The sequence below is a fragment of the Camelus dromedarius genome, chromosome 11, assembly GCF_036321535.1.
Source record: "Camelus dromedarius isolate mCamDro1 chromosome 11, mCamDro1.pat, whole genome shotgun sequence".
Taxonomy (NCBI): Eukaryota; Metazoa; Chordata; class Mammalia; order Artiodactyla; family Camelidae; genus Camelus; species Camelus dromedarius.
Window position 1 is genome coordinate 53,417,146 of NC_087446.1, and position 25,690 is coordinate 53,442,835.

The following is a 25,690-nucleotide window of genomic DNA, read 5'->3' on the forward strand; positions in this document are numbered from 1 at the left end:
TTTCTGATGGTAATACATTTGTTTGAGCTTTCTTACAGTTACGATTTGCAGGGAATATATTTTTTTCATCCTTTTACTTTCAGTCTATTTGTGTCTTGGAATCTAAGGAATATGTTTTGTAGTCACCATATGTTTAGTCCACTCACATTTAAAGTAATTGCCAGTATGATTGGTTTATGCTTGCCATATGTTGTTTCTACGTGTCTTCTCATTGATAATCAGATTGAATTCACTTCAGTACTTTTAAAGAGCCTTACTGTGTCCTCATAATATTAACTCTGCTAAACCTAAGTAGTAGAGCTTTTAATAATCTCCACCTCAGAATAGTGTTAATGTGGGGTCTAGTATATCAGTTTAGTACTGTGCAATTTAATAAACGAATACATAGTTGCTATCACTATTAGTGATAAATTAGTTATTTATCAAATATTATAAAATAGTGATTAAATAGTTATTTTATTTTTATATATTCTTACTAGTCTCTTGCAATAGACTGTAAAACTCTGAGGGCAGCAACCTTAGGTGTTTACAAATGTATTCTTATTGCCTAGGTTGACTTATGGTAGGTGTTTACCAACTATTTATTGCAGGAATTAATTTGGAATCTCAGTAAGGGATCCTTACATTTAAAAATTTATATTAGAAAAAATGCTGTTTCTTACCATTCTTTATAATTAGAACTTAAAGATTTTTTTTAAGTTGTGATAAAATTTACATAACATAAAATTTACCATTTTAACCGTTTTTAATTGTACAGTTTAGTTATTATTTTCACATTGCTCTGCAACTATCACTTCTATGCATCTCCATAAGTTTTTCAACTTGCAAAACTGAAATTCTGTATCTATTAAACAATAATTTGCTTTCTCCCTTCCTTTCCAGCCCATACCAACCACCTTTCTACTTTCTCTCTCTTCTAATTTGACTACTCTAGGTACCTCAAATGAGCGGAATCATACAGCATTTGACATTTCGTGACTGGCCTATTTAACTTAGCATAATGTCTTCAAGATTCATCCATGTTGTAGCATGTGTCAGAATTTCCATCCTTTTTAATGCTGAATAATATTCAATTGTGTGTATATATATGTATGCAACATTTTATTTATTCATTCATCTGATGATGGGCATTTTGTTACACATTTTAGCTATTGTGAATAATGCTAGTATGAACATGGGTATACAAATATTTGTTATATTTGCTGCTTTTAGTTCTTTTGTGTGTATACCCAGAACTGAAATTGCTGTATCATATGATAATTCTGTTTAATTATTTAAGGAAACACCATATAGCTTTCCACAAGAACTGTACCATTTTACATTCCCACCAGCATTGTATGAGGGTTCCAGTTTCTCCACATCCTCACCAACTTGTTTTCTTTCTTTTTTTTAATAATGGCCATCCTGAGAGTTGTGAATATAATCAGAAATTTAACCTAATTTATGAAACATTCAGTACAATATGGTCTTCAGGTTAAATTATAAATTAAAAACAGAATTAGATTGTATTTCAAAGTGTGTTGAGATATGTGTTCAGTTACAGAGAAGACATACAGATGGCCAGTAGGCACATGAAAAGGTGCTTGACATCACTAATCATCAGGAAAATGCAAATCAAAACCATAGTACAATATTACATTAGAATATTTATTATAAAATAAATAGTTATTATAAAAATTATAATAGTTAGAATAGTTATTATAAAATAGAATAGTTATTATAGTTAGAATAGTTATTATAAAAAAGATAAGAAATGATAAATGTTGACCAGGGTGTGGAGAAAGGGGAGCTGTTGATAAGAATGTAAATTGGTATAGCCACTATGGAAAACAGTATGGAGTTTCCTCAAAATATTAAATATAGAACTACCCTATGATCCATCAATTCCACTTCTAGGTATTTATCCAAAGAAAATGAAAACACTAGCTCGAAAAGATACATACACCCCTGTGTTCATTGCAGCATGATTTACAATAGCCAAGTTATGGAAACAACCTAAGTGTTCATTGATGGATGAATGGATAAAGAAACTGTGGTGTATATATACAATGGAAAATTATTCGGCCATAAAAAAGAAGGAAATCTTGCCATTTGTGACAACGTGGATGGACCTTGAGGACATTATGCTAAGTGAAATAAGTCAGGCAGAGAAAAACAAATACCATATGTTCTCACTTATGTGTGGGATCTAAAAAAAACAACCAAAACGAGCTCATAGATACAAAGAACAGATTGGTGGTTAACAGAGGTGGAGGATGGCTGGAGGGCCAAAGGAGTAAAGGGGGTCAAAAGGTACAAAGTTCCAGTTATAAAATAAATAAGTCCTGTGAATATAATGTATAGCTTGGTGATTATAGTTAATACTGTATTGCATATTTGAAAGTTGCTAAGAGAATAGATCGCAAAAGTTCTTATTTTCTAACTATATGTGGTGATGGATGTTAACTAACTAGACTTATTGTGGTGATCGTTTCACAATATATACAAATATCAAATCATTATGTTGTACACCTAAAACTATGTAATATAATGTTATATATATGTATGTCAGTTACACCTCAGTTAAAAAAAACTTATTCAAGTTTGGTTTGATACATGTGATAATCAGTCTCAGATATTTCTATGTTGTCCTCATTGACTAAAACAACTTTTGCCTGATTTTTGAAGCCAGGGAAAACAATAACAAAGCCTACAGTATTTACAAATATGTCAGTGATACTGTAAATAACATACTTTTTCCAAAATGTTCCTAAATGTGTGCTACTTGAAATAATTCCAAGAAACTTGTAAGATGGCTCCTGATAGAATGAAATAAATAATAATATGAAAGCTCAATCTCAAGGGTTTCTGGTATCCTTTATGAATCTTGCCTGAGAAGAGTACTTTACTTCATTTTTTTCTTTAAAAATTCATTCATAGAGTGTATGTGCTTTTCTTTTATATGGTAGATATCAAAGGGTGAGATATCCTACCTTATTTCCTACCAATGGAATGAAGTAAATCTTAGGCTTTCTTTGCATAAAACAATAAGAGAATTGTTAAATCACTGAATATTGTTGGTAGGTATTAAAAATGACTTTCCCTGTAATGTTGAGAGACACTTAAGCTCCAGTTCATTGAAACAAGGTTTTGAATCTACTTGAGTTGATGGTTTAAGTAAAAAGAGGCAGCATTAGCTGCTAAATAGACAAGTTGAGACGTTAAATTATTGCTCTCCCTTTTTGGCGAGCTCTTGATTTAGAATATAAATACAAAATGGGCTTTTGTGCCCTGGGTGGCTGACCTGTACAGGCTGCCTCAGTGGCTCTCTTGCCCTTGGGCTTCTGGTTGGCTTTGGCCATTGGGCAGCATAGGCAGGAGACCAGAGGCAGGGAGGAGAGCGAGGTAGGAGTGTGTATTCCCCTCATCTTTCCCTGAGGGGCCACTGTGGACTTACGGTGGCCTTTTACTAAAGGACTACTGTCCTACGGCCGTCTCCACACCAGATGAAACAAAACAAAAATTAAAGAGCCCTCTTTCTCTGGGTTCCAGTAATTACTCCCTCCTTACCCCTCTTTAAAATCTCTGGTAGCAAAGTACGTTGCTATTATTAGCCAAGAGGACTTTCTCCATCTTGCGGTTTCCCTATCCCCTACTAGCTCCTTCAAAAACAGTTGCTTTATTGAACTCTTCAGATTTCCCAATCTAAGTGCGCCATTTGTTTCCTGCTGGAATCCTGGCTGAAATAGCAGCTTTATGTATTTTTAATCATTATCCCAATTGGTATGCCAAATAAACCCTAGTAATTCTTATGATAATGTGGAGGGGGCAATAACAAGATGTTTGCAGAGCTACCCTTTGTTTTCCTCACACTTCATTTCCACCTAGTGTGTCTTTAAAGGAAAGAAATAAAAGGTGTTAGATGATGTGTAAGAAGCTAGTAATACCAATGGTTTATTTAAATATAGATGCCAAAATGCTGCTTTACTTTAAGTATCCCCTTTTTTCCCCTTAAAGAGTTTGGAAGTTTGATTTTTTGATAAGATTACTGATGTCCTTTGTATCATCTCACCGCTCGTTAACATGTCTTTGGGAGAGAGTACAGTTCCCCCTTGAACAACATGGGAGTTAGTGGCACTGACCCCCGTGCACAATGGAAAATCCTTATAATTGGCCCTCTGTATCCACAGATTCTGCATCCATGGATTCCATGGGTTGTGTAGTACTGTAGTATTTGCTATTGAAAAAAATCCGTGTGTAAGTGGACCCAGGTGGTTCAAACCTGTGTTGTTCACGGATCAACTGTGCTTATGACAGTCAAGTTATCCAGCTAACCTAAAGCAATGCTGAAAAGGTTACTGGGTAGTATTTTGGCTATATAGAATTTTCATCGTATGTACTGTCTCTTCAGTCAAAGATAATTGGGAGTTAACCATATCATGTAGTCATCTGGAAAACTCAGGCTTAAATACTGAGTTTGTGTTAAGTGCAACCTAATCTTTCATTTGGGTAACAGTCTTGTAACTGCCAGCATTACAGAGGTTACATCTAGATTAATTTATAGCCCATTGGTAATTGGTAACATAGTTTCTCTTGGAATAACATAGACTTTATTTATATCCTCTTTTCCACTTTTAGTACTAAAATATTGTTATCATCCTAACTTACAAATTATCAATCTTCCACAGCAACTAGGAGGTATTTGAAAACACAGGATAAGGTCTGAGCTGTAAAAGAGGCTTTAATTAAAACATGTCTGTAATAACAGTAATAAAAGAATTTGAAAAGTGTAATAGAATATTACTGTATTTTTTATACCCCCATCTTATTCTGTTCAGACTGCTATAACAAAATGCCACAGACTTGGTGACTTATAAACGACAGAAATTTACTTCTCACAGTTCTAGAGGCTGGAAGTCTGAGATCAGGGTGCCAGAGTGGTTCCGTGAGAGCCCTCTTCTGGGTCACAGACTTCACACTGTGTCCTCATGTGGTGGCAGGGGCTAGGGAGCTCTGTGGAATCTCTTTTATGAGAGCACTAATCCCATTCTTGAGGGCTTTACTCTCCCAAAGGCCTCACCTACTAATGCCATCACGTTAGGATTTCAACATACGGATTTGAGGGAGGACACAAGCATTCAGACCACAAAAACCCCTTTTCTCAAAATTCTCCCTTTTACTTGCTTTGGTAGAATTCTAACCCCCGAGTTACTCCCAAGTATGGTGTATGGATTTGCACTGTTGATATTACTCAGTAAAAATCTTAGGCCCTGTGCCAGACTAATGAATCAAAACCTGCATTTTAACCTGAGATTCCCCATGGTAAGTATAAGCATCAGAATTTGAGATGTCCTAGGATTGCATCTCATTAGGTTAAAACAAAGTTATCAAGTGTTAAAGAGGAAGTAATTTGTTGATCATATAGTCACAGGTAAAGAAACTGACTAAATTTTCAAACAACCTTTTCTTTATAAGTACAGGGAAGCCATACTCTTTTCTGTAATCACTTACATCAAACTAAGATTTCCCATATTGTGCAGGTTAATGTAAAGGCAGTTACAGTGTTTCATCAAACACTGTGGGGACACAAACACGAATGTATTCATAGAGTCATAATCTAAGAACATGAAGTGTGTGGTGCAGTCTAGAAGATGAAAGTACTTGTATGTGTTGTTATTAATGTTTCAGAAGCTCTCATTCTCGCTCACATTTTCATATTTGTTAGTATTAACTTTTACATTGGGCAGCTGTTTACTTGCAGCATTTTTAGAGGGCCTTTAAAATTAAGATGGGATAGTTAACAAAGTATCAAAGATTACTAGATAGTGTAATATAGTTGATATATTCAGTGTTTTTCTCAAGCTGTTACAGTTCTATTAAAAATTCTATCAAATCTATTTATAATTTTAACACAAATGTAGTTTTCAGTTTTCTACATAATAGAACTTGCAAAATAGCAACTAAGTTCTTGTTAACTGTTAATGGGAAGAAAGCCCTTCTTCCGTTTTGGGGGATGGATTACATGTTAGTTTTGGACCATGTTGAATATATTTTTTCCTTCTCATTCTTTCAGATTCATCAGGATTCATTTTTGATTTGCAGTCTAATACTGTACTGGCCCAGGGAGGAGCTTTTGAGAACATGAAAGAGAAGGTATGACTAGATACTATGGATAGGAAACTTGAATGTCATGGTAAAATACAATCAGTGGCTACACAAACTGATTAAGAAAGTGAAATTTTGAGAATAAAACTATATGAATGCCACTGTGTATCAGAGAGTAACTATCATGAAAATTTTAAGGAATCAGAGCTTACTAATGCAAACACAATTTTCTTTGCATATATCTATATACGTATATTCATTCTAAATTCTCTTGAAGACATCTTAATGTTAATTAATATTATAACAAATAATATTTATGTGCCTAAGTGTGTATCTCATTTGGCAACATTCTTTAAGGAGCCGTCTGAGTAGGAACTTGCCATTCACTTGAGGAGAATTTTTAAGTCTGGGAGACTTTAGAGCAAGAAGAGAAATAGATTTTCTAAATAACATACCTTTGGAAGAAAGCCAGGTTGTTTTTAGTAATATAACCCTTGATAAGCCGTATTGAGAAAGACATAAGACAAAGCTTTATGTGTGTTCTCTGTCTTATTAAAGTATATTGTTGATTACAGAGTCATAGATATATGTTGGTTCAGTATTATAAACACTCTCACATTGTAAGTTATCAGAATCTTACCTTTATCACTGAATCAGTAAGTTTTGCCTTAAGTCCATTTTCTAGTGATCAGTGCTAAATTTTTGCCCACCTCAAAAGTGTATATTACAAATCAGCCCCCCCCTTTTTTTTTGACGGGGGTAGGGGAGGTAATTAGATTTTATTTATTTACTTATTTATTTAAGGGAGATACTGGGGATTGAACCCAGGAATGCTAGGTACATGCACTCTGCCACTGACCTATAACTTTCCCCCCCAAATTAGCCCTCTTTGGATTATAGCTTACGTACCTTCTCACTTTTGTGTAGTTTTAAACCTTATCATTGTTCAGTTAAGCCCAAAAGAAAAAAAGCATAGAATGATATGAAAGCAAGTATACTAAATAAGACTTAGGTTCTCATACGGATTGCTTATTACTTGAACAAAGATACTTTACTTTTCTTCATCTAAGAGAGGACTTCCTTTCAAGCAGTGTGGCTGACTGGATACCATGAAAACAAACCTAATATAAAATGCCTAGAAATACAAAGTGAAAAATAACATACATCATTTTAAATTTATAGCTGAATACAAGAAGTAGAGGAAATCCCTAGGGGCCAAAAATATAGAAGGAACTAAAAACCTGAGTGGTAAGCCTGAGCCAGGTAGCTCTGATGTCTTTTGCCAGCCTCAGAAACAAATGGGTTTTACCACACAAGGCCTGAAATTTAGCCCAAAGCTTGTCCTGGGTTAGGAATTGGAGCTGAGAACTTATGTCAGGTTGAGATCCTAAAAATATTTCACCTTCATGGGAAGGTAAACTAGAAGAAATCTTCCCACTGACTTTTGAATATAGTATTCCTACTGTACATGTTTAGAGGGATATATTTAAGAATTGAAAATAAATCAAATTTTATTCAACATTTTTTCATTAGTAGTAATATTATACTGTTATTAGTAATATTATTTTATGAATATTGCAGAATAAAGCAAATCAATAAGTAAGTTAATATTTTTAAGAATTAAAACTTCTGGTTTGGAGAAAGGAGATGCAATGTTTAAAACCATTTAAGAAAAAGCCTTTCAATACTATATTTGAACTAAAGTTTTCAGTATGAACTTATATTGTAAAAAACAAAATTTCCTAGTTCTATCCACTGAAAGAACCTAGAAATAATGGCTCCCCAGTAACAATAAACACACCTCTTAGATCTTCATTTCTAATTACCTCTTCCTACCAAAAAGAATCAGGTCTATTTGAAGAATAATTTACATTGTGCAGTAAGACAAGAAACAAAATTATAAAGATTGGAAAGGACAAAACCCAAAAACTCCTGTTATTTATAGACAATATAGTTATCTACATAGAATAACCAAGGAAGCAACAAATTATTAGGAATAATGAAGTCATCAAAATTGCTAGATGCACAATTGATTATAAAAATGAAAACAACATGCGATTATTTTAAAGTATATATGTTTACTCTCAAAACATACAAAATAACCTTAGGAATAGCTGACAAAATTGGTATATCTGTTTTAAAGGGCAGTTTGGCATTTCTAATGAATTTGTAGCTGCCCTACTGTTCAGGAATTCTACTGGTGGTTATATACAATAGAGACAGCCTCTCACTGTTCACAGAAGACCCATTTTTTTTGTTGTTTCTGTTGTTTTACAATTTGTTACAGGTACTGAGTATTCAGCAGCAAGCAAGCACAGGAATGTTTAATACATAGGCATTTTTTATAATAGCCAAACATTGGAAAAAATGTACGTGTCCATTAACAGGAGAATAAATAAATTGTCTATATTCATACAATGGAAATGCTATGTAGCGGTTAAAATAAATGAATAAGAGATACATTTATCAACATGAAAAAAATCTAGAAAACAATGTTAATATGAAAAAAGCAAACTGAATATAGACATGCACAATATGATAATATTTATATAATGCAAAGCAGTAGTATGTATTACCTGTGGATACATACATACCTCATAAAAGTACAAAAACTTGTATGAAAATAACACAAAATTCAAGGTAGAAATCTCTGTGGAGAGGAGGGAAATGCAATTTATAAGAGACTTCATGGGCATTTCAACTGCATCTATTTTGTTTTATTAAACTGGCTGTCATGTAGTGAGTGTTCATTATGTTTTATACGCCTGAAATCGTTTATAATAACTTAAATTATCTTTGATAACATTATTATACAAGTAAATGGTATGAAATAAATGTTTTGAAAAGTGCTATACAAAAATCTAAGTTGTTATTGTTGGTGGTTCATTAAACTTTCCACCTTTTTCTACAGTTTGCTAAAAATGAGGAAATGTTGATGCTAAATTAATACCTGATACCTAAATTAAACCACCCTTTCTTGAAATAAAATCTAGCACAAATCTTCTATTTCTAGAAATATTCTTCTATTTCTAGAAATTAATGTTTCATGTGCTATTATCACTCATCTGTTAACCATTCCCAGTGAGATGGTTGTGTGTACTCTCACTGACACTAAATAGTGATACATGTTGTTAAAAATGAGATGTTACTCTTTCTGTTATTCTCTGTGTAGACCTCAGTTTCCAACTGACCTACTGATACTAGAATTAAATGACCCTGTCTTCTTTTCCAGATAAATGCAGTGCGTGCAATAGTCCCCAATAAGAGCAACAATGAAATTATCCTGGTTTTGCAGCACTTTGATAATTGTGTGGACAAAACAGTACAAGCATTCATGGAAGGTAATCCTTACTCAGTTTTTTTAGTAAGTTCATATTTGTTCAAATAGAAGTTGCTTCAGACTTCTGTAACATTCTTTCCACAACCTGGTGTTTCATAAGTGATAGAGCAGACCATGCCATTTTTAAAAGATTGTCTCTTAAAGCTCCCTCTTTCAGCTCTAGAAGTAATTCATTCATAAGCTATATGATATCTGGAAGCTGAGAAGCTGAGAAGACTCCATGATATTATTCAAAATGTTCTCTAATGATATTTAAGAAGAAATTAGGTGGCCAATAGAATAAAGGGCTTGATCAGAGTTGGATTGAATAAGAATTTAAGAAACAATGACAAAGCATAGTCCAGTGGTTCAGCCACAGATGGAGAATTCAGGGACTCAGCATTCTTTTCCAGGCTTCAGTACCATTTAGTTTGGCTCTAGCAAGTGATTCAAATGTATGGATTTTAGTTTCCTTATCTAATTAATATACAGAAGAATGGTAGGGTTAGTCAAGCCTTCTGATTTATGGAGTTGAGGCGTGTTTCACAAACTTCTTTCCACATAACTTGTTTGGGGAAAGCTTTGCCTAAAGCTATTGCATCATTGAACAGTGATAGTGGCATCAGAATAAGTCTCCTTGTTTCTATTTTTCTGAATTTGCCAGTATAGAATAAGATCCAAATACTGTCAGGTATTTCTTCATCATCATCTATTTTCTTTATAATGTTAGTATTTGGGCCTAGGGTAGTGTACAGTTCTCTCTGAAACAGCGTAGCAAAGGTGGTGTGTAATCTTCTGTAGAAGAGGGGATGGCATATTTGGGCTGAAACCAGCCCACCTTTGTATTGGTCAAAGCTATGTGAATAAAAGAATCTTCAAAATGGTTAGTCTGCATTAGTCTCTTCTTGGAAAAACTTACTGAGGAAATTACATGGAGAAGGGTGATCTAAAAGAGCAGGTATTCCAAAAGATAAGCATGATATGATTATCTTACTGTATTAGCTCAGAGACTTGAACCTTAACGTTTCCTATTAAGAACTTTGGAAATTCTCCAGCAAGTACGAAATTCAGGGACACTAACTCCTGCTTGAGCATGCATGTGGTAGGAGAAAACATCTGTAATTTGTTTCTTTTACAGGTAGTGCCAGTGAAGTACTCAAAGAATGGACAGTTACAGGCAAGAAAAAGGTAAAAATGAATTAAGTTTAAAAGCAGGAAATCAGTATTTGTATTATATAAAAATTTAGGTTCTGCAAAAATATTTGAAAGATATGCATGTGCATCTTCAATTCACCTGGTTTAAGTTTTCTTCTGTGACATTGAAACACAGCTGTGTACGTAGAGTACCATGGAGTATCCTACATGTGATTTTAGACAGGAAGCAGAATGACTGTCACAGTGCATTTACTGAGGGTATATTAATACTAGGCAGGGATTAAACAAGAGAACATGTCAAGGAAAGCAGAGCTCCTCTAGAGAAAGTTACCTAGTCTAGTGGTTTTCAACATTGTTCATCTTATAGATCAGTTTAAATAGTTTGGATTTTTAGGTCAGACCACTTGTGTTGTAGTCTCTGATATTAATGAGCTTTGTTTTAAAGACTAAAGAGGAGCTTCCTACTGTTAGCTATGCAGAGGGGACTGATGTTCCAGTTCAGGGAGGTAGAAGGCACTTCGGGCTGTGCAGTCAATCAGAACTGTATTTATATCCTGTTGCACTAGTTATTGGCTTTGTTTCCTGGGAGTGTTGTTTAACCTTTGTGTGCATTAGTTTGCTCATCTCTAAAATAGGAAAATAATATTAACAAACATAATACCTAATGCAGTGTCTAACATGTTAGTTCTCATTCCTTCTCCTTATCTGCTTAAAACCAAAATACTTTCCCCCAAGGATACTAGCTAGTCTCAAAATGCTTTCCATAGCTCTTTACTGTAAATCTAGTTCCTTCAGGAAATACTTGAAGTATGGACTTTAATCAAGTATTTCTATGAAATCTCTTTGGGGTCTTTATTAGTTTAGTACTGGAGTTCTGGAATGCTTTCTTGATGACCATAAATCACTTCATTAGGAGTTCAAACCAGTTTTGACCAGTGACCCTTGAATTTTTTCTAAGAAGAAAGTTGTTTGCAATCCTTTGCTGTTATTAACAATATTCCAATGAATAACCTTGTACATATATCGATTTTTTTTCTAAGAAGAACTACAGATTCTCCTGAAGCTCTCCATACCTGTAACTCTGAATATTTGCTTAACTTCCCATTGCTTTCACCCAACATGAGTGGCTGTGTATGTTCTGAAGGACACCAGTTTATTAATTTATTGGCCCAAGATAATGTTATTAATGATGTAAGATACGCATGAAGCTGAAAAAGTATGTGTTGGAGACATGAATTTCTTAAAATTTGGAGAAAGAAAAATGTTTTATAATTTCCTTTTCAGATTGTTCATGTATCGAAATGCAGTGTGTTGATTTTGTATCCTGCTAGTTTGCTGAATTTATTTGTTAGTTCTAACACTTTTTTTGTGGAATATTTAGAGTTTTCTACATATAAGATCTTACCATCTGCAGAGATATTTTCCTTTTTCCTTCCTAGTTTGGATACCTTTTATTTCTCTTTCTTTCCTAATTGTCCTGGCTAGAACTTTCAGTACTATGTTGAATAGAAGTGGCCAAAATGGGCATCCTTACCTTGTTCCTGATCTTTGAGGAAAAGCTTTATTCTTTGACTATTGTTCACTGTGGGTTGTTGATATATGGCTTTTATTTTCTTGAGGTAGCTTCCTTCTCTTCCCAATTTTTTTTTTTTTTTTTTGGTTTTTAATAGTGTTTTTATCATGAAAGAGTGGTGAATTTTGTCATATTTTTTCTGCATCAATTGATCTGATTGTGTTTTTTCCCTTCATTCTGTTAACATGCTGTATTACAGTGATTGATTTTCTTAAGTTGAACCATTCTTGCATCCAAGGAATAAATCCTACTTGGTCAAGGTATAATCCTTTTAATATGCTGCTGAATTTGGTTTGGTACTATTTTGTTGAGGATTTTTGCATCAGTGTTAATAAGGATATTGCTCTATGGTTTTCATATATGTCTCTGGCTGGCTAAGTATCAAGGAAATAATGCTGGCCTCATAGAATGAATTAAATAGTGTTCGCTCTTCAGCTTTTTTGAAAAGTTTGAGAAAAGTTGATACTAGTTCTTCTGTAAGTGTTCAGTAGAATTCACCAGTGAAGTCATTGGATCCAAGGCTTTTCTTTGTCAGGAGATTTTTGATTACTGATTTAATCTCCTTACTAGTTTTAGGTCTATTCAGATTTTCTATTTCTTCATGATTTAGTCTTGGTAGGTTTTGTGTTTCTAGGAATTTGACCATTTAATCTAGGTGAACAGTTGTTCACAGTACTCTCTGAATCTTTTTTATTTCTGTAGAATTGGTAGTAATGTGTCCCCATTTTTATTTCTTATTTTAATAATTTGAGTCTTCTCTCTTTTTTTCTTAGCCTGTCCAGCTTAAAGGTTTGTCAATTTTGTTGATCTTTTTGAAGAACCAGCTTTTGGTTTCATTGATTTTTCTCTATTGCTTTTTTATTCTCTATTTAATTTATCTCTACTCTAATCTTTATTATTTTCTTCCTTCTGCTAACTTTGGGTTTAGTTTGTTCTTTTTTTCCCCTAGCTGCTTAAGTTACAAAATTAGGTTGTTAATTTGAGATCTTTCTTGCTTTTTAATGTGTTTTTAAATTTCTTCCTTAGCACCACTTGTAAGTTTTGATTTTGTATTTTCATTTTTATTTGTTTTTGAGTATTTTCTAGTTGCCCTTGTTATTTCTTCTTTGATCCAGTCATTGTTTGAAAATGAGTTATTTAATTTCCATAATGTCATGGATTTTCCAGTTTTCCTTTGGTTATTGATTTCCAGCTTCATCCTGTCAAATTACCATCTAGTGTTCTTCAGTTTCACATTACACAACCCCCTTTGTTGAACATCTCTTGCAGAGCAGATCTGGTGCCATAACTCCATCAGCTTTTGTTATCTGAGAATACCTTAATTTCTCCCTCAAATTTGAAAGACAGTTTTGCCAGATACAGGATTCTTGGTTGGCAGGTTTTGTTTTTTTTTTTCCTTTTTTCCTTTTTTTTCCTTTTAGCACTTTGAATATATCTGCCTACTGCCTTTTAGCCTCCAAAGTTTCTGATGAGAAATCTGCTCATGATTCTCATTGACGATCCCTTATGTATGACAAGTCACTTTTCTCTTGCTTTTTTCAAAATTCTCTCTTTGTCTTTTGAAGGTTTAATTATAATCTATCTCACTGTCTCTTGAAATTTGTTAAGCTTCTTGGATGTTTATATTTATGTCTTTCACCAAATTCAGAAAGTTTTCAGCCATTATTTCTTCAGACATTCTCTCTTCCCTTTCTCTCTTCTTCTTGAACTTCCACGGTGCATATATTGGTTTGCTTGATGGGGCTCCACAGGTCCCTTAGACTCTGTTCAGTTTTCTCCAGTCTTTTTTTCTTTCTCTTCTTCAGACTCAATACTTTCCATTTTCCTGTCCTTAAATTCAGTGATTTATTCTTCTGCCTTCTCAAATGTGCCTTTGAATCCCTTTACTGGTTTTTTATTAAACTTTAGTTACCATACTATTCAGCTCCAGATTTTCTTTTTTGATTTCTTTTTAGGTTTTCTTTCCCTTTATTGATATTTCCATTTTGTTCACGCTTTGTTTTCTTGACTTTCCCCCACATCTTCCTTTAGTTCTTTGAGAACTGAGTTGTTTTAAAGATTTTAATATATCTACCAGCAGGTTTTTTTTCAGAAAAAGTTTCTGTTGATTTATTTTTCCTTTGAATGGGCTGTACTTTCTTGTTTCTTTGTGTCCCTTGTGAGTTTTTGTTGAAAACTAGATATTTGAATCTAATAATGTAGTAACTCTGGAAATCAAATTCTCCCCCTTCCTCTGGGTTTGCTGTTTTTTTGTTATTACATTTTAAAATTGTTGTAAGCTGTCTCTGTACCAAGTGTCAGCCTAAAGTGTAAACCTAAGGTCTTCTCAGGTCTTTCCTAAGATTTTCCCCAGGCATGCATGGTTACTTTCAGTTTTTTTCCATATATGCAATTGTTTTTGAATGTCCTAGTCTTTGATGTCCGGCTCCCAAAAGGGAGTAAAGAAAAATAAAGTTGGAGGAGGGGTGGTACCACCCCTTTAATTTCCTCTGAAAGTAACTTCAGCCAGAGGGAACAGGGCTTGCAACAGTGGGTGGAGGTACAGTTAACAGTGGCCGCCTGCCTCTTTGTCTATAGTTTTGTGATCAACAGCAGCAATCCGTGATCACAGCATAGATCCCCGATATTTGGAGGACAGTTGTGCCTACCCTGGCTCCAGCAAGCTGTGTGCAAGTTACTCCAAGAACAGGTGCACAGCCGCCTGTTTCCTAGCTGGGGGTGGGGAGTGGGTAGCTATTACTGTGCTCAGAACTGAAATTGACTGAAATTAACCACAATTTACCATCTAAGTCTTTCCTCTGGAAATTATATGCCATCAGAAGACTCGAGAGTTCCAAAATAGTTAGACAGATTCTGCCAGTGTAATTGTTGTCTAAGTGGGGAGACAGATTTCTGATGCAGAATTCTCTACAGTGCAGATTTATGTCTTTATTAGACTGAAATTGCACTTCATTCTATATGTTTATATCCTATGCCATTTTTTTTTTCTGGCCGTTATTTTGTTTTTTGATAGTGCAGTTTATGTATTTAACTCTTTGTATATAAGTTACACTTTTTTTTTCATATTTTATAATTTATCTTTTGATCTTACGGTGGGTTTTGCCATGCATTAATATTTCATATTTTGTGTTGGAGTTTATCCGAAGTATTCTACATAGTTATTTTAGTCAGTAGTTCAATATATACACAAATATATTCAATTTCTGGAAGAGCAAATGAGAAATTGGTAACATTGGTTGCCTTTGGTTACCTAGAGTTACCTCTCTGGGTTGTGGGGGTCTACTTTTTCTTTTCTTTTTTTCGAATCTTTAATAACCATTAGAACAAAAAGAAGAAGAACAAACCAAAACCTGCAGCAGAAGCAAGTAACAGTATCCCAGATTCCAATAAATCAGTTTCTGTTCAAGAGGAGCAGTCTGCACCTTCCTCAGAGAAAGGAGGTATTAATGGTTACCATAACGGTGCCATCAATGATACTGAGTCTGTGGAGTCATTCAGTGAAGGTATGGAGACACTTTCAATAGATGCCAGAGAATTGGAGGATCCTGAGTCTGCTACACCAGATCTGCTGGATAGAACAGGTGAGTATATTAACAGGTCTTTGAAAAGTTGGATTTTATTGAAAAATACAGATGACTTTCTAGTTGAGAAAACGATAAATTAAATCTGTTTAGTCTTTTGCTTCTATTCTTTGTTTCCTCTTCTGTGAAAGTTTCACATTTTGTAACTATCAAAGGCCTAGAAAAATAGAATTCTTGTTCCATTGTCTCATATTTTAATTTTGGTCTAAACCAGCCTTGTGGAAATCTTCTAAGTTAATAGTTCCATAGTGCTTAGAGATTACAGAAGGTGACCTTACAATTTTTTTTAATGCACACTTATTAAGGAAAATGATGATGATGAGTTGATGTTGATATTATTATTCTAAGATGTAACATAGTAAAGAATATATAATCATCACTGTAACATGGCTTTCATGAGAAGTGGAATATGTGTAGTCCCACATTTGTTTTCTAGTCAAGAATTAAGATTAGTGTTAGTTGTAAATTCAAATATCTTGTCCATTTTTTTACTTTTTTGTTTAATTAACCATTTTGATCAGTGCTGGGAAGATATTGGGAATATCTGTTTTAAAATAAGCTTTTTAATTACTTGTTGGTGTATCCAGTTCCCCTTGCTCTGTTGCTACTGGCCTTATAAATGTAATGCCAATTTAAAAATTATGCTGTACTTTTCAGATGTTCTTTTGTTGATTAGTTTGCGCACACACATAGAAAGATTTTCTTCCCCCCACAAAAAGACTTAGAAGATATAGCACCTCAAACAAACCAAAGATAGTCAGTGGCATCCATTTTTTTTCTAAGCTGACTTTCCTTTCATTTCCTAACTCTTGGCCCTTTCTATTCCCCAAAGCTTTTAAAACTTTCCCTGGGAGAATGTAAAACTCTTTTCCTCAACATAACTTACAGAAGCTTTCAGAAGCTGGTGATGTTGACTCTCTTCACTTCCTTGTGTCCAGAACTGCAGAAGTTACCAAGGTACAGGGGACGAGCTAACCTATTTGGAGATGGATTAACACAGATCCTCTTCTTCCTCAGTTAGGGCTAAGCCAGACACTACTCATAGCCTTGCTGTTTCTGCTCTTTGTCCTATTTTGTCAGCTGATTTTGTTCACAGCCTTCTAAGAGGCATCATTTTGCCTCAAACATTTTTACCTTTTTTCTTTGTGTATTATTGTGTTCTGAAATACTGGCCTCTTTCTTTGACAGGATCCATGCTGGAGAATGGTGTCTCTGATTTTGAGTCCAAGTCTTCAACTATGCACTCTACTCAGAATTCTCAACAAAATAGGAATGCTGCCAAATCTCTCTCAAGATTTACCACAGGACCTCAGTTTTCAAATCTGGGCAAGGAAGATGTCCCACTCTCTTCCACCAACAAAAAGCTAGGTAAATCAGAGGCATACCTTTGAGAGAAAACAAAAACAAAAACAAATCTGTGTTTTTAGCTAAAGAGGACAGATTTTCTCTGTTCCCATAGATAAGGTTTCAGAAGGGCAGCAGGTAGTATTTTTCTGTTTTCTGGGCAGCCTTTGCCTAATTCTGTGTACACAGAGTCTGATGGTAGTTTAGATGCTGTGCAGTCCTGTTACAATAATAGGGATCCTTTTCATGAATGAAGGTCAAACTCTACTGCGAGGATGACTTTTCTGCTAACATTAACCTGTTTGTATTATTTGCTTTACTGCAATATTTTTGTGCTGTTTCCTTCATTTTTGTTGGAACAGTAAAAAGCTTTGCCATCTCTGACACTACATTTTAAAGAAATATTTTAATTTCCCTTCACAACTTCATGCTCTTACTGATACCTGTCAGAACATAGCTTTAAACAAGGTCATTAAGTTCTCTTAGGTACTTAGCATTGACTGATGGTAATAGCCCTTTGCTTTTTTTTTTTTTTGAAACTATAATAGTCATTTAAATAATCAGCCAGTAATTAAACAGATAGAGATAATAGCCCTTCTGACTGTCATACACGAAGCATGACAATCCACTTCGCTAAACAAATGAAACAGAGAAACGTAAAAGACTCTTGTAACCTGTAGCTCTTTATTGAATTACTTATTCTATAAGAGCTAAAAAAAGGAAGCTCTCCTTTTTCATCTTTCTAACACAACCCTCAACTTGGTGCAGAAAGGCAAATCTGAGACTGTTCAGTCAAGCAAAAATAAAGGCACAAGGCTTGAAAGCTTTTAGGCAAATTTTGAAATAAATCAAGTTGATATGAGGAAGAATTTAATTAAAAATTGAAAATATGAATCCTGGCTCATTATAAATTTGTTAGATCAGTTTTCCAGCTACCAGTTGTAATAACTTTGGTGAATACAAAAAGGTTAATTTAAGAACTCTTGGGAACTGGTTAAAATGTGTTGGGTAGGTAAATGTATTTCATCTTTATCTGTGCAGTTGGCCTACCCACATGTAATGCTTCAAACTGTACTACCAAGAGAGAACCATATCAATTTTGTAATGTCTACATGGTGAATTGTATTCATCTAAATCCTGTTGCGTAGAGAGTTTTGAAAATTTTGTACCTACAAAAATTGTTTTGTCTTTTTCTATGTTTCATTTCATTTTGGATAGTTCCTAGAATTGCATCTTCAAATTTACTCATCTTTTTTTAACAGTTTTTAATATGCTCTTAATCCAATCCAGTGTATTTTTCATCTCAGACATTTTTTTTTCATCTCTAGAGGTTCAGTTGGGGTGTTTTAAATATCTTTCATGTCTCTCCTTAACATGCTTATGCTTTTCCTCTGCCTTCTTGAATTTATGGTGTCTGATTATATTAGCTGTTTTGATGTCCTTGCCTACTTGATTCTATGTCTGTGTCATTTCTACATCTGTTTCTGTTAATTGGTTTTTCTCCTCATTATGGATCAGTCATAGTTTTCTGCCTCTTTATATACCTAATAATTTTTTATTGGATGCCAGACCTTATGAATTTTGCTTTGTTGATTGGTAGATACTTTTGTATTTCTTTAAATATACTTGTGATTTACTCTGGGACTGTTATTTGGAAACAATCTGAAACTTGCTTTCTTAAGCTTTGTTAGGTGGAAATAGAGTAGCCTTTAGTCTAGAGCTAATTACTGAGACAATACCCTTCTAAGTATTCTACCTGGTGCGCCACTCCGGCTGGTGTGAACATGAAATGTTCCTTGCATGAAATATACCTTCTCCTTTCCAGTGGTTCGTTTCCCTTTTTCAGACAGTTTCTGCACACCAAGACACTCAGAATCTTCTGTAGCTCTTTGTATAACTTTTTCATTTTTTGTGTAGCTCTCTCCTCTCCAGTATTGTGCCCTGAGAATTCTAGCCACCGTGGCCTCCCTGATTTCTCAACTCTATTCCCTTGATTTAGGGAGACTTCCAGGCTCAGCTTAGGATTCTCTTCCTCATGCATCTCCTCCTGGAACTCTCTTGTGGCAGTAAATTGGGGCAGTCATAGGCCTTACTTCTTCAGTTTCTGTTTTCTCAGTAGGGTTAGGGTGGAGTGGTAGTGGGGAATACTGCCTGTTGTTCATTGTCTGAATACCATTGTTTCATATATTTTGTGTGTGTGTGTTAAGTTTTTTAAGACAGGAAGGTAAATCCAATTCTTACTCCATCTTGGCCAGGATACTTTTTTTTTTTTAATATATAGAAACATTGGTTTTTTGTTGAGGAGGGTAGCCATTTAGGAAACATTCTTAGTCCATGTGACATTTGTTACATTACATGCTTAGGCAGATCCAACTTTCAAGTTACCTATGCTCCTTTTTTAACTGGGGTTTTTCCCAAGGTTCCAACATTGAAAAATCTGTGAAAGACCTCCAGCGCTGCACGGTGTCTCTTGCACGGTATCGAGTTGTAGTTAAAGAAGAGATGGATGCTTCCATTAAGAAAATGAAACAAGCTTTTGCTGAATTACAGAGCTGGTAAGTTGCATTTGATATCAGGAGCACAAAAATGATCACTTATAAAGATGGTCAGCCATTCACAAAATTCTTTAATTCCTGACTCTTAACTACGCTGCATAGTGAGAAAAGGCTTAAAAATCCTATGCTCTATTTAGCTTTCTGCCTTGTTCTCCTTTGTGGTCACAGTGTGGGAATGAGTGATAGAGAGAACTCATAATGCTTTAGGAATGGGCCTAAGGTTAATATTGTTCGGAAAGGGACAACTAATTACAGAATAGATCATGCATCCTTACATTAGTGTCTGTCTTTTAGCCAGGAACCTGTGACCAAGGACATGTTTTTGAACAAAGTTATAAAGTAGAAAAGATGTCTTTGTTTTCCTACCTCCTTTTATCTTTCCTAATGCACCCCACCCTAATAGTCTCTTCTGTGCCCTATTATTAATCATTTATTTGAATTTTGTGTTTTTTAAAATGTTCTTAAAAATGCTCATATCTTGAAATATATTAATATGTGTTCTGTATTGGAAATAGAGCTTAGTAGTTAAATAGGTTTGAAAATACTTAAAAATTTTTTTTTTTACTACTAGACTTCTTAATGCCTTTTTAATGCTAATGTACATTGTGAATTTGTAAGACAGAGCCATACTTTGTTGTTTCTCAAATGTATTTGATTATAAAGTCTTTGGGAGGAGAAATATATTCTAATTTTTTTCTAGAACACTGAAGCTGTTTTAACTATTAGATATTAAGGTGGTAACTAATTTTTAAACCATACTTTCTGCTTTCTAGGGGTATTTGCATTTTATAAGGGACTTTTTTGAAAATGGAAAAGACCTAAGGACCATATTAAGTAAAATGATAGGGAGACGGGCAGCTAAGTTGATACTTGGGGATTTAAGACTGTCCATTCTGCTTATTTGTGAGATTTACATGGATTGAAATGTGAGAGGAAGTTTTCGTGAACAGAGAGAATCTGCCTCCCAAGCATCCATCCATTTTCTTACTTGTCTGTGGCCTGTCTCAGTTCACAAACTTAGTCTGGTCACTTCATGCCGTGGCAGACAAGAGATAGAGGGAGTGTGGGTAGCCTCAGTCCTCCTGTTCCGTAGAATTGAAGAGGGAATGAATTAACGAAGATGTAGAATAAAGCCTCCAAAAAGTTGCTGACCCCTACTTTTATCACTTGCAAAGTGTTAGAATGGTCCATTGAGTCATCATAACCAAAAGGTATTTTTAGGATAGATAGTTCATCTACAAGTCTACTGATGCTTTGTTCTGTATCTAGAATTTTCCCTTTCAGGTTTTATAGCTAGAAATTTAATGTCATTAACTTCTGTTTTTCTTATATATGTTTTTGCTCCAGCCAGATTACTCATCTCAAAACATAATATTCACATTTCCTCTTTCATACAATAATTAATGACACTTTTCCAGTCTAATGCTCTCCTATATTTTTATACCTTTCTAAATCCAACCAATTCTCCCAAACTCACCTTAAATAAACTCTAACTTCCCCTGGTAATTTTTCTAGGTAACTGATCTCTCCTCTTTCTGACTCTCTGGGAAGAAGTGTCATGCCCTTTGCCTTGGATTATTATTATATCAGATATTGTTGGCTCATTTGGAAAAGAATAAAGATCTAAGAGTAGGGCATCACAACTTTGCCTTGACAAGCCTCCAGTCTCCATGATTGTTTAGCTTGCTGATTACTTAGCCACAGAATCTGGTTCTATTTAGAACCAGCCTGAACCAGGAAACACAGTTCCGGGAGAGAGATTTGTAAGTTCTTGTTCACTTGGAACCCAGCCAAGGGGAGCCTCCTTTAATAAATAGCAAGTGAAATGGTTTCCTGCCTTGAAACTGTGTATTTAGGATTGATTAGCAGGTGTAGCAACCAGGTCAATTTAACTTGAGGAAAGAGATTACCTGCTCTTTCCTGCTGGTGTAAAGTCCTTTTCTCTGGCTGATTGGGTTTTTAAACTGCCTTATTTCAATGCCCCTTGTAGTTGCTACTTCAAGACATAATTGGCAGGTGAGCTAACTCCATATGGCACTGAACCAGAGCTTGGAGTTAATGTCACTTAGGAAGCCATTTTTTGTGTTGGTTATAGTATTAAAAAAAGAAAAGAGTTCTAACAAATTTGCAGCAATAAGATTACATTACACCTGATGGGGCACTAGGGGAATTATACAGATAACTGCTTTCACTTTGAGGTCAAATGAAAGCTGACATTTACCTGTGGGAAGGTGAAATCAGAGGCTTTCCAGGATATAATATGTAAAATCTGTTCTGACTGGTGATCCAGTAATGACTATCTCTAGACCTGAGTTTCCTTTTCTTGTTAATTAATAAAATTTATCTGACATATTGTTGGAGCTCTTAGTTAACTTCAGCTTAAGGCTATTAAAGAGCAGGAAATGAAGTGGAGCGTGAAGCTAGAGTCTATAGTCTACTTTGGACGGTTGTCATATAATGTGCTGGTGAAAAATGCCAACAGGATACACACGCAGCCTACCTTTTAAATAAAATTTCTATTTTATTGAAAATCAAAAGGTACTTATTAAAAGGAGAGAATGGGTAAGAAATTTGAGATTCTGCAACACATAAATTTAATGTAACTCTGTGCTGAAGACTGAAATTTTTCCTGGCTGATTCCTCATTCACCTTGGAAAATTTACTACCTTTAATTTGAGGTTCTTTTTTCTTCTGTTAAACTCACAGTAGTCTTAACAAAGGCTTTTAGATCCTTGAAGTCCATCTACTATAGAAATGCTGAAAATTTAGAAATCATTTTATGAACTAAAGCACTTTCAAAAATGTCTGAAAAGCATAGAAATAGGAATGGGCTACTGCAGTGGGTTATCAAGAAGACACATAACACTGTTTTTAAATTATTCCTCAGTTTTTGTGTATTTAGTACACTGATACCTTATTTCCACCAATACTTACCTCCATGATTCTCAATGTTCCTTGATTTAAAATTTTAACTCAAGAATATAGGCAAAACATTCTCTAACATAAATCGCAGCAATGTCTTCTCAGGTCAGTCTCCCAAGGCAATAGAAATAAAAGCAAAAATAAACAAATGGGACCTAATCAAACTTGTAAACTTTTGCACAGCAAAGGAAACCATAAACAAAACAGAAAGACAACCTACAGATTGGGAGAAAACATTTGCGAATGATGCCACCCACAAGGGCTTAATTTCCAGAATATACACACAGTTCATATAACTCAATAAAAGAAACAACCCAAGCAAAAAATGGGCAGAAGACGTAAATATACATTTCTCCAAAGAAGACACTCAGATGGCCAATAGGCACATGAGAAGATGCTCAACATCACAAATTATCAGAGAGATGCAAATCAGAACTAGAGTGAGGTGTCACTTTACACTAGTCATAATGGCCATCATTAAAAAGTCCACAAACAATAAATGTTGGGAAGAGTATAGAGAAAAGGGAATCCTCCTATACTGTTGGTGGGAATGTAAATTGGTGCAACCACTATGGAAAACAGTATGGAGGTTCCTTAAAAATCTAAAAATACAGTTGCCATATGATCCAGCAATCCCACTTCTGGGTATATATCTGGAGAAAACTCTAATTCAGAAAGATACATGCACCCCAGTGTTAATAGCAGCACTATTTACAATAGCCAACATAAATGTCCGTGGACAGATGAATGGATAACTAAGATGTGGTGTATATATACAGTGAAATGCTACTCAGCCATAAAAAAAGAATGAAATAATGCCATTTGCAGCAACATGGATGGATCTAGAGATTATTATACTAAGTAAAGTAAGTCAAACAGAGAAAGACAAATACCATGATATCACTTATACGTGGAGTCTAAAATATGATACAGGTGAACTTATTTACAAAACAGAAACAGACTCACAGACACAGAAAACAAACTTATGATTACCAAAGGGGAAAGTGGGTAGGGGAGGGATAAATTAGGAGTTTGGGATTAGCAGATATAAACAAAAATATATAAAATAGATAAACAACAAGGTTCTACTGTGTAGCACAGGGAACTATATTCAATATCTTATTATAACCTATAATGGAAAAGAATATGAAAAAGAATATATATATGTATGAGTCACTTTGCTGTACATCAGAAACTAATACATTGTAAATCAACTATACTTCAGTAAAATAAAATAAAATTTTAACTCTTTAACCATCTCTGAAAACAACTAATAACATATGAAGATTGCAGTACCAAACATGTTCAGTCATATTATCTGATTTATTCATCCAGATTTCTGTCCTGTGAAGTAGGAATTTTTTTTAGGAGTTTTAAATTTTACTTTATTATTAAATTTGAGTCTTAGGTTAAGCTATTTGCCTAACATGACATCATAAGTTGTAGGCTCAACATTTGAATCTCTATATTCTGACTTGCGGTAACCTATGACCTTCATCCCACCCATCGCTGATGGCTCACTTCCCCACTAAAGCTTGAGAAGAAGGCTGGAGACTCTTGGTGCATATCACATACACTGTTTCCTCCTCGGCTTAAAAGCTATGTAACAGAGATCCCCACTATAGGAGAATTCAGGGGCTGGGGAATTCAGTCTTTATGGAATAGGGTTAGAATGAAGAGGACCAAGATTTTGACTGAGCCTATGAAAGCCTTTATACGTACTTCTTATAGTTCAATAAAATAAAACTCCAAGAATAAAACTATAAGAAGGAGTATTCAATATTCCTTTCATTTTGTAATTCAGAAGGGCCTAGATCACTCTTCTTAAGTCACAATTTGGAATGACTTGTGATTAAGGTATTCTTCAGGTCAGATCTTCTTTGTGGGAAAGGCAAGAAGATTAAGTGAAAGGTTACTGTGGAGTGGGGTCAATTAGAAAAGATTTCTTGGAGAAATGAATCATTATCAAGCCTTGAAAGAAGCATGGAATTTACCCTGGCAGAAAGGGGGGGGGGGATCCTTTAGTAAGGGAGATGATAGAAGCAAAGGCATAGCAGGGACATGTGGAGACTTCACAGTGTAGCTGGAGCTTAAAGGGCAGTTAGTTGAACATAGTGAGGGATGAAGTCACAGACCAGCGTAGAAGGAGTCTGAATTTTGTTTTTCGTTTTTTTTAAGTTTCCATTATTCTCTCTTACTTTTACTATATTTCCCATAATTATAAAAATCGTTTTTTAAAAATAGAAATTAAAGTCATATAACTCTACCACCCTAACACATAAATCTTTTTGTGCTCCCTTTTGTCCCTTACCTGTATATATGAATAATCTTAATAGTTGTAATCATACTGAGATAATAATTTTTTCTAATTTTTAGTTTTTTATTTAATGGAAATACTGGAGATTGAGCCCAGGACCTCGCACATGCTAAGCACGCACTTTACCACTGAGCTATACTCCCACCCGTGAGATTATAATTTTGTAATGCATTCTTTTCACTTAAAATTATCTTTGATTCACCTCTGTATAACTGCCTACACTGTGTTAGTATGTGTATGCGTTTAAGAATTTCTAGACAGTGGATTTGGAATGTATAAGATTTACCAGAGTAATATGAGGGCCTTTTACTAAACAGATATTCCGCTGAAACTGAGAGATCACAGTAAGAACAGAAATTGGAACAATTGCTACTGCCATTTATTGAGGTGTTGTATGTCAGAAGCTTTTATGTACAGTATCTCTAATCTGTGTAATAATCTCATTTGTAATATTATACTCATTTTATAGATGAGAAAAGATGGGCACAGAAAAAAATAATTTGTCTGAAGTCATACTTGGTATTAAGTAACACTTTTCTACTATATTTCCTTTTTTGGGTCATACCAGGTGTCTCTCTTTGCTTTTATTTTTTGGTCTTTGCCTTCCTAGTCCACACATGTCTCCCTTTAGACATTGTCATCATAATTCCAGAAAAAAGATTCAAAAAACCAAATCACGGTTTCAAATTAAGATCTAGTCAGCTATTCGCTATGTGGCTTAACACTCCAACTATTTTTCCTTACCAACTAGAAACTTGAACAATAAATTCCTTGGTAATCTGGATTGCTACTGGATCTTTTTTCTGAAATTTATTGTAAAATATCGTCAAGTTACATAGT

At 34.6% G+C, this 25,690-nt stretch overlaps 1 protein-coding gene across 3 annotated transcripts in view; it reads left to right on the forward strand.

Annotated features, from left to right (window-relative positions):
- Nucleotides 1-25,690, forward strand: part of SPATS2 (spermatogenesis associated serine rich 2) — a 94,593-nt gene that overhangs the window by 54,545 nt on the left and 14,358 nt on the right. For all 3 annotated transcript variants that reach the window (XM_031462631.2, XM_031462630.2, XM_064490951.1), the window contains exons 3-8: nt 6,053-6,132; nt 9,317-9,425; nt 10,542-10,591; nt 15,454-15,712; nt 16,901-17,080; nt 19,476-19,611. In XM_031462631.2, the coding sequence (XP_031318491.1) occupies nt 6,053-6,132; nt 9,317-9,425; nt 10,542-10,591; nt 15,454-15,712; nt 16,901-17,080; nt 19,476-19,611 (814 nt within the window). The remainder of the gene's footprint in view (nt 1-6,052; nt 6,133-9,316; nt 9,426-10,541; nt 10,592-15,453; nt 15,713-16,900; nt 17,081-19,475; nt 19,612-25,690) is intronic.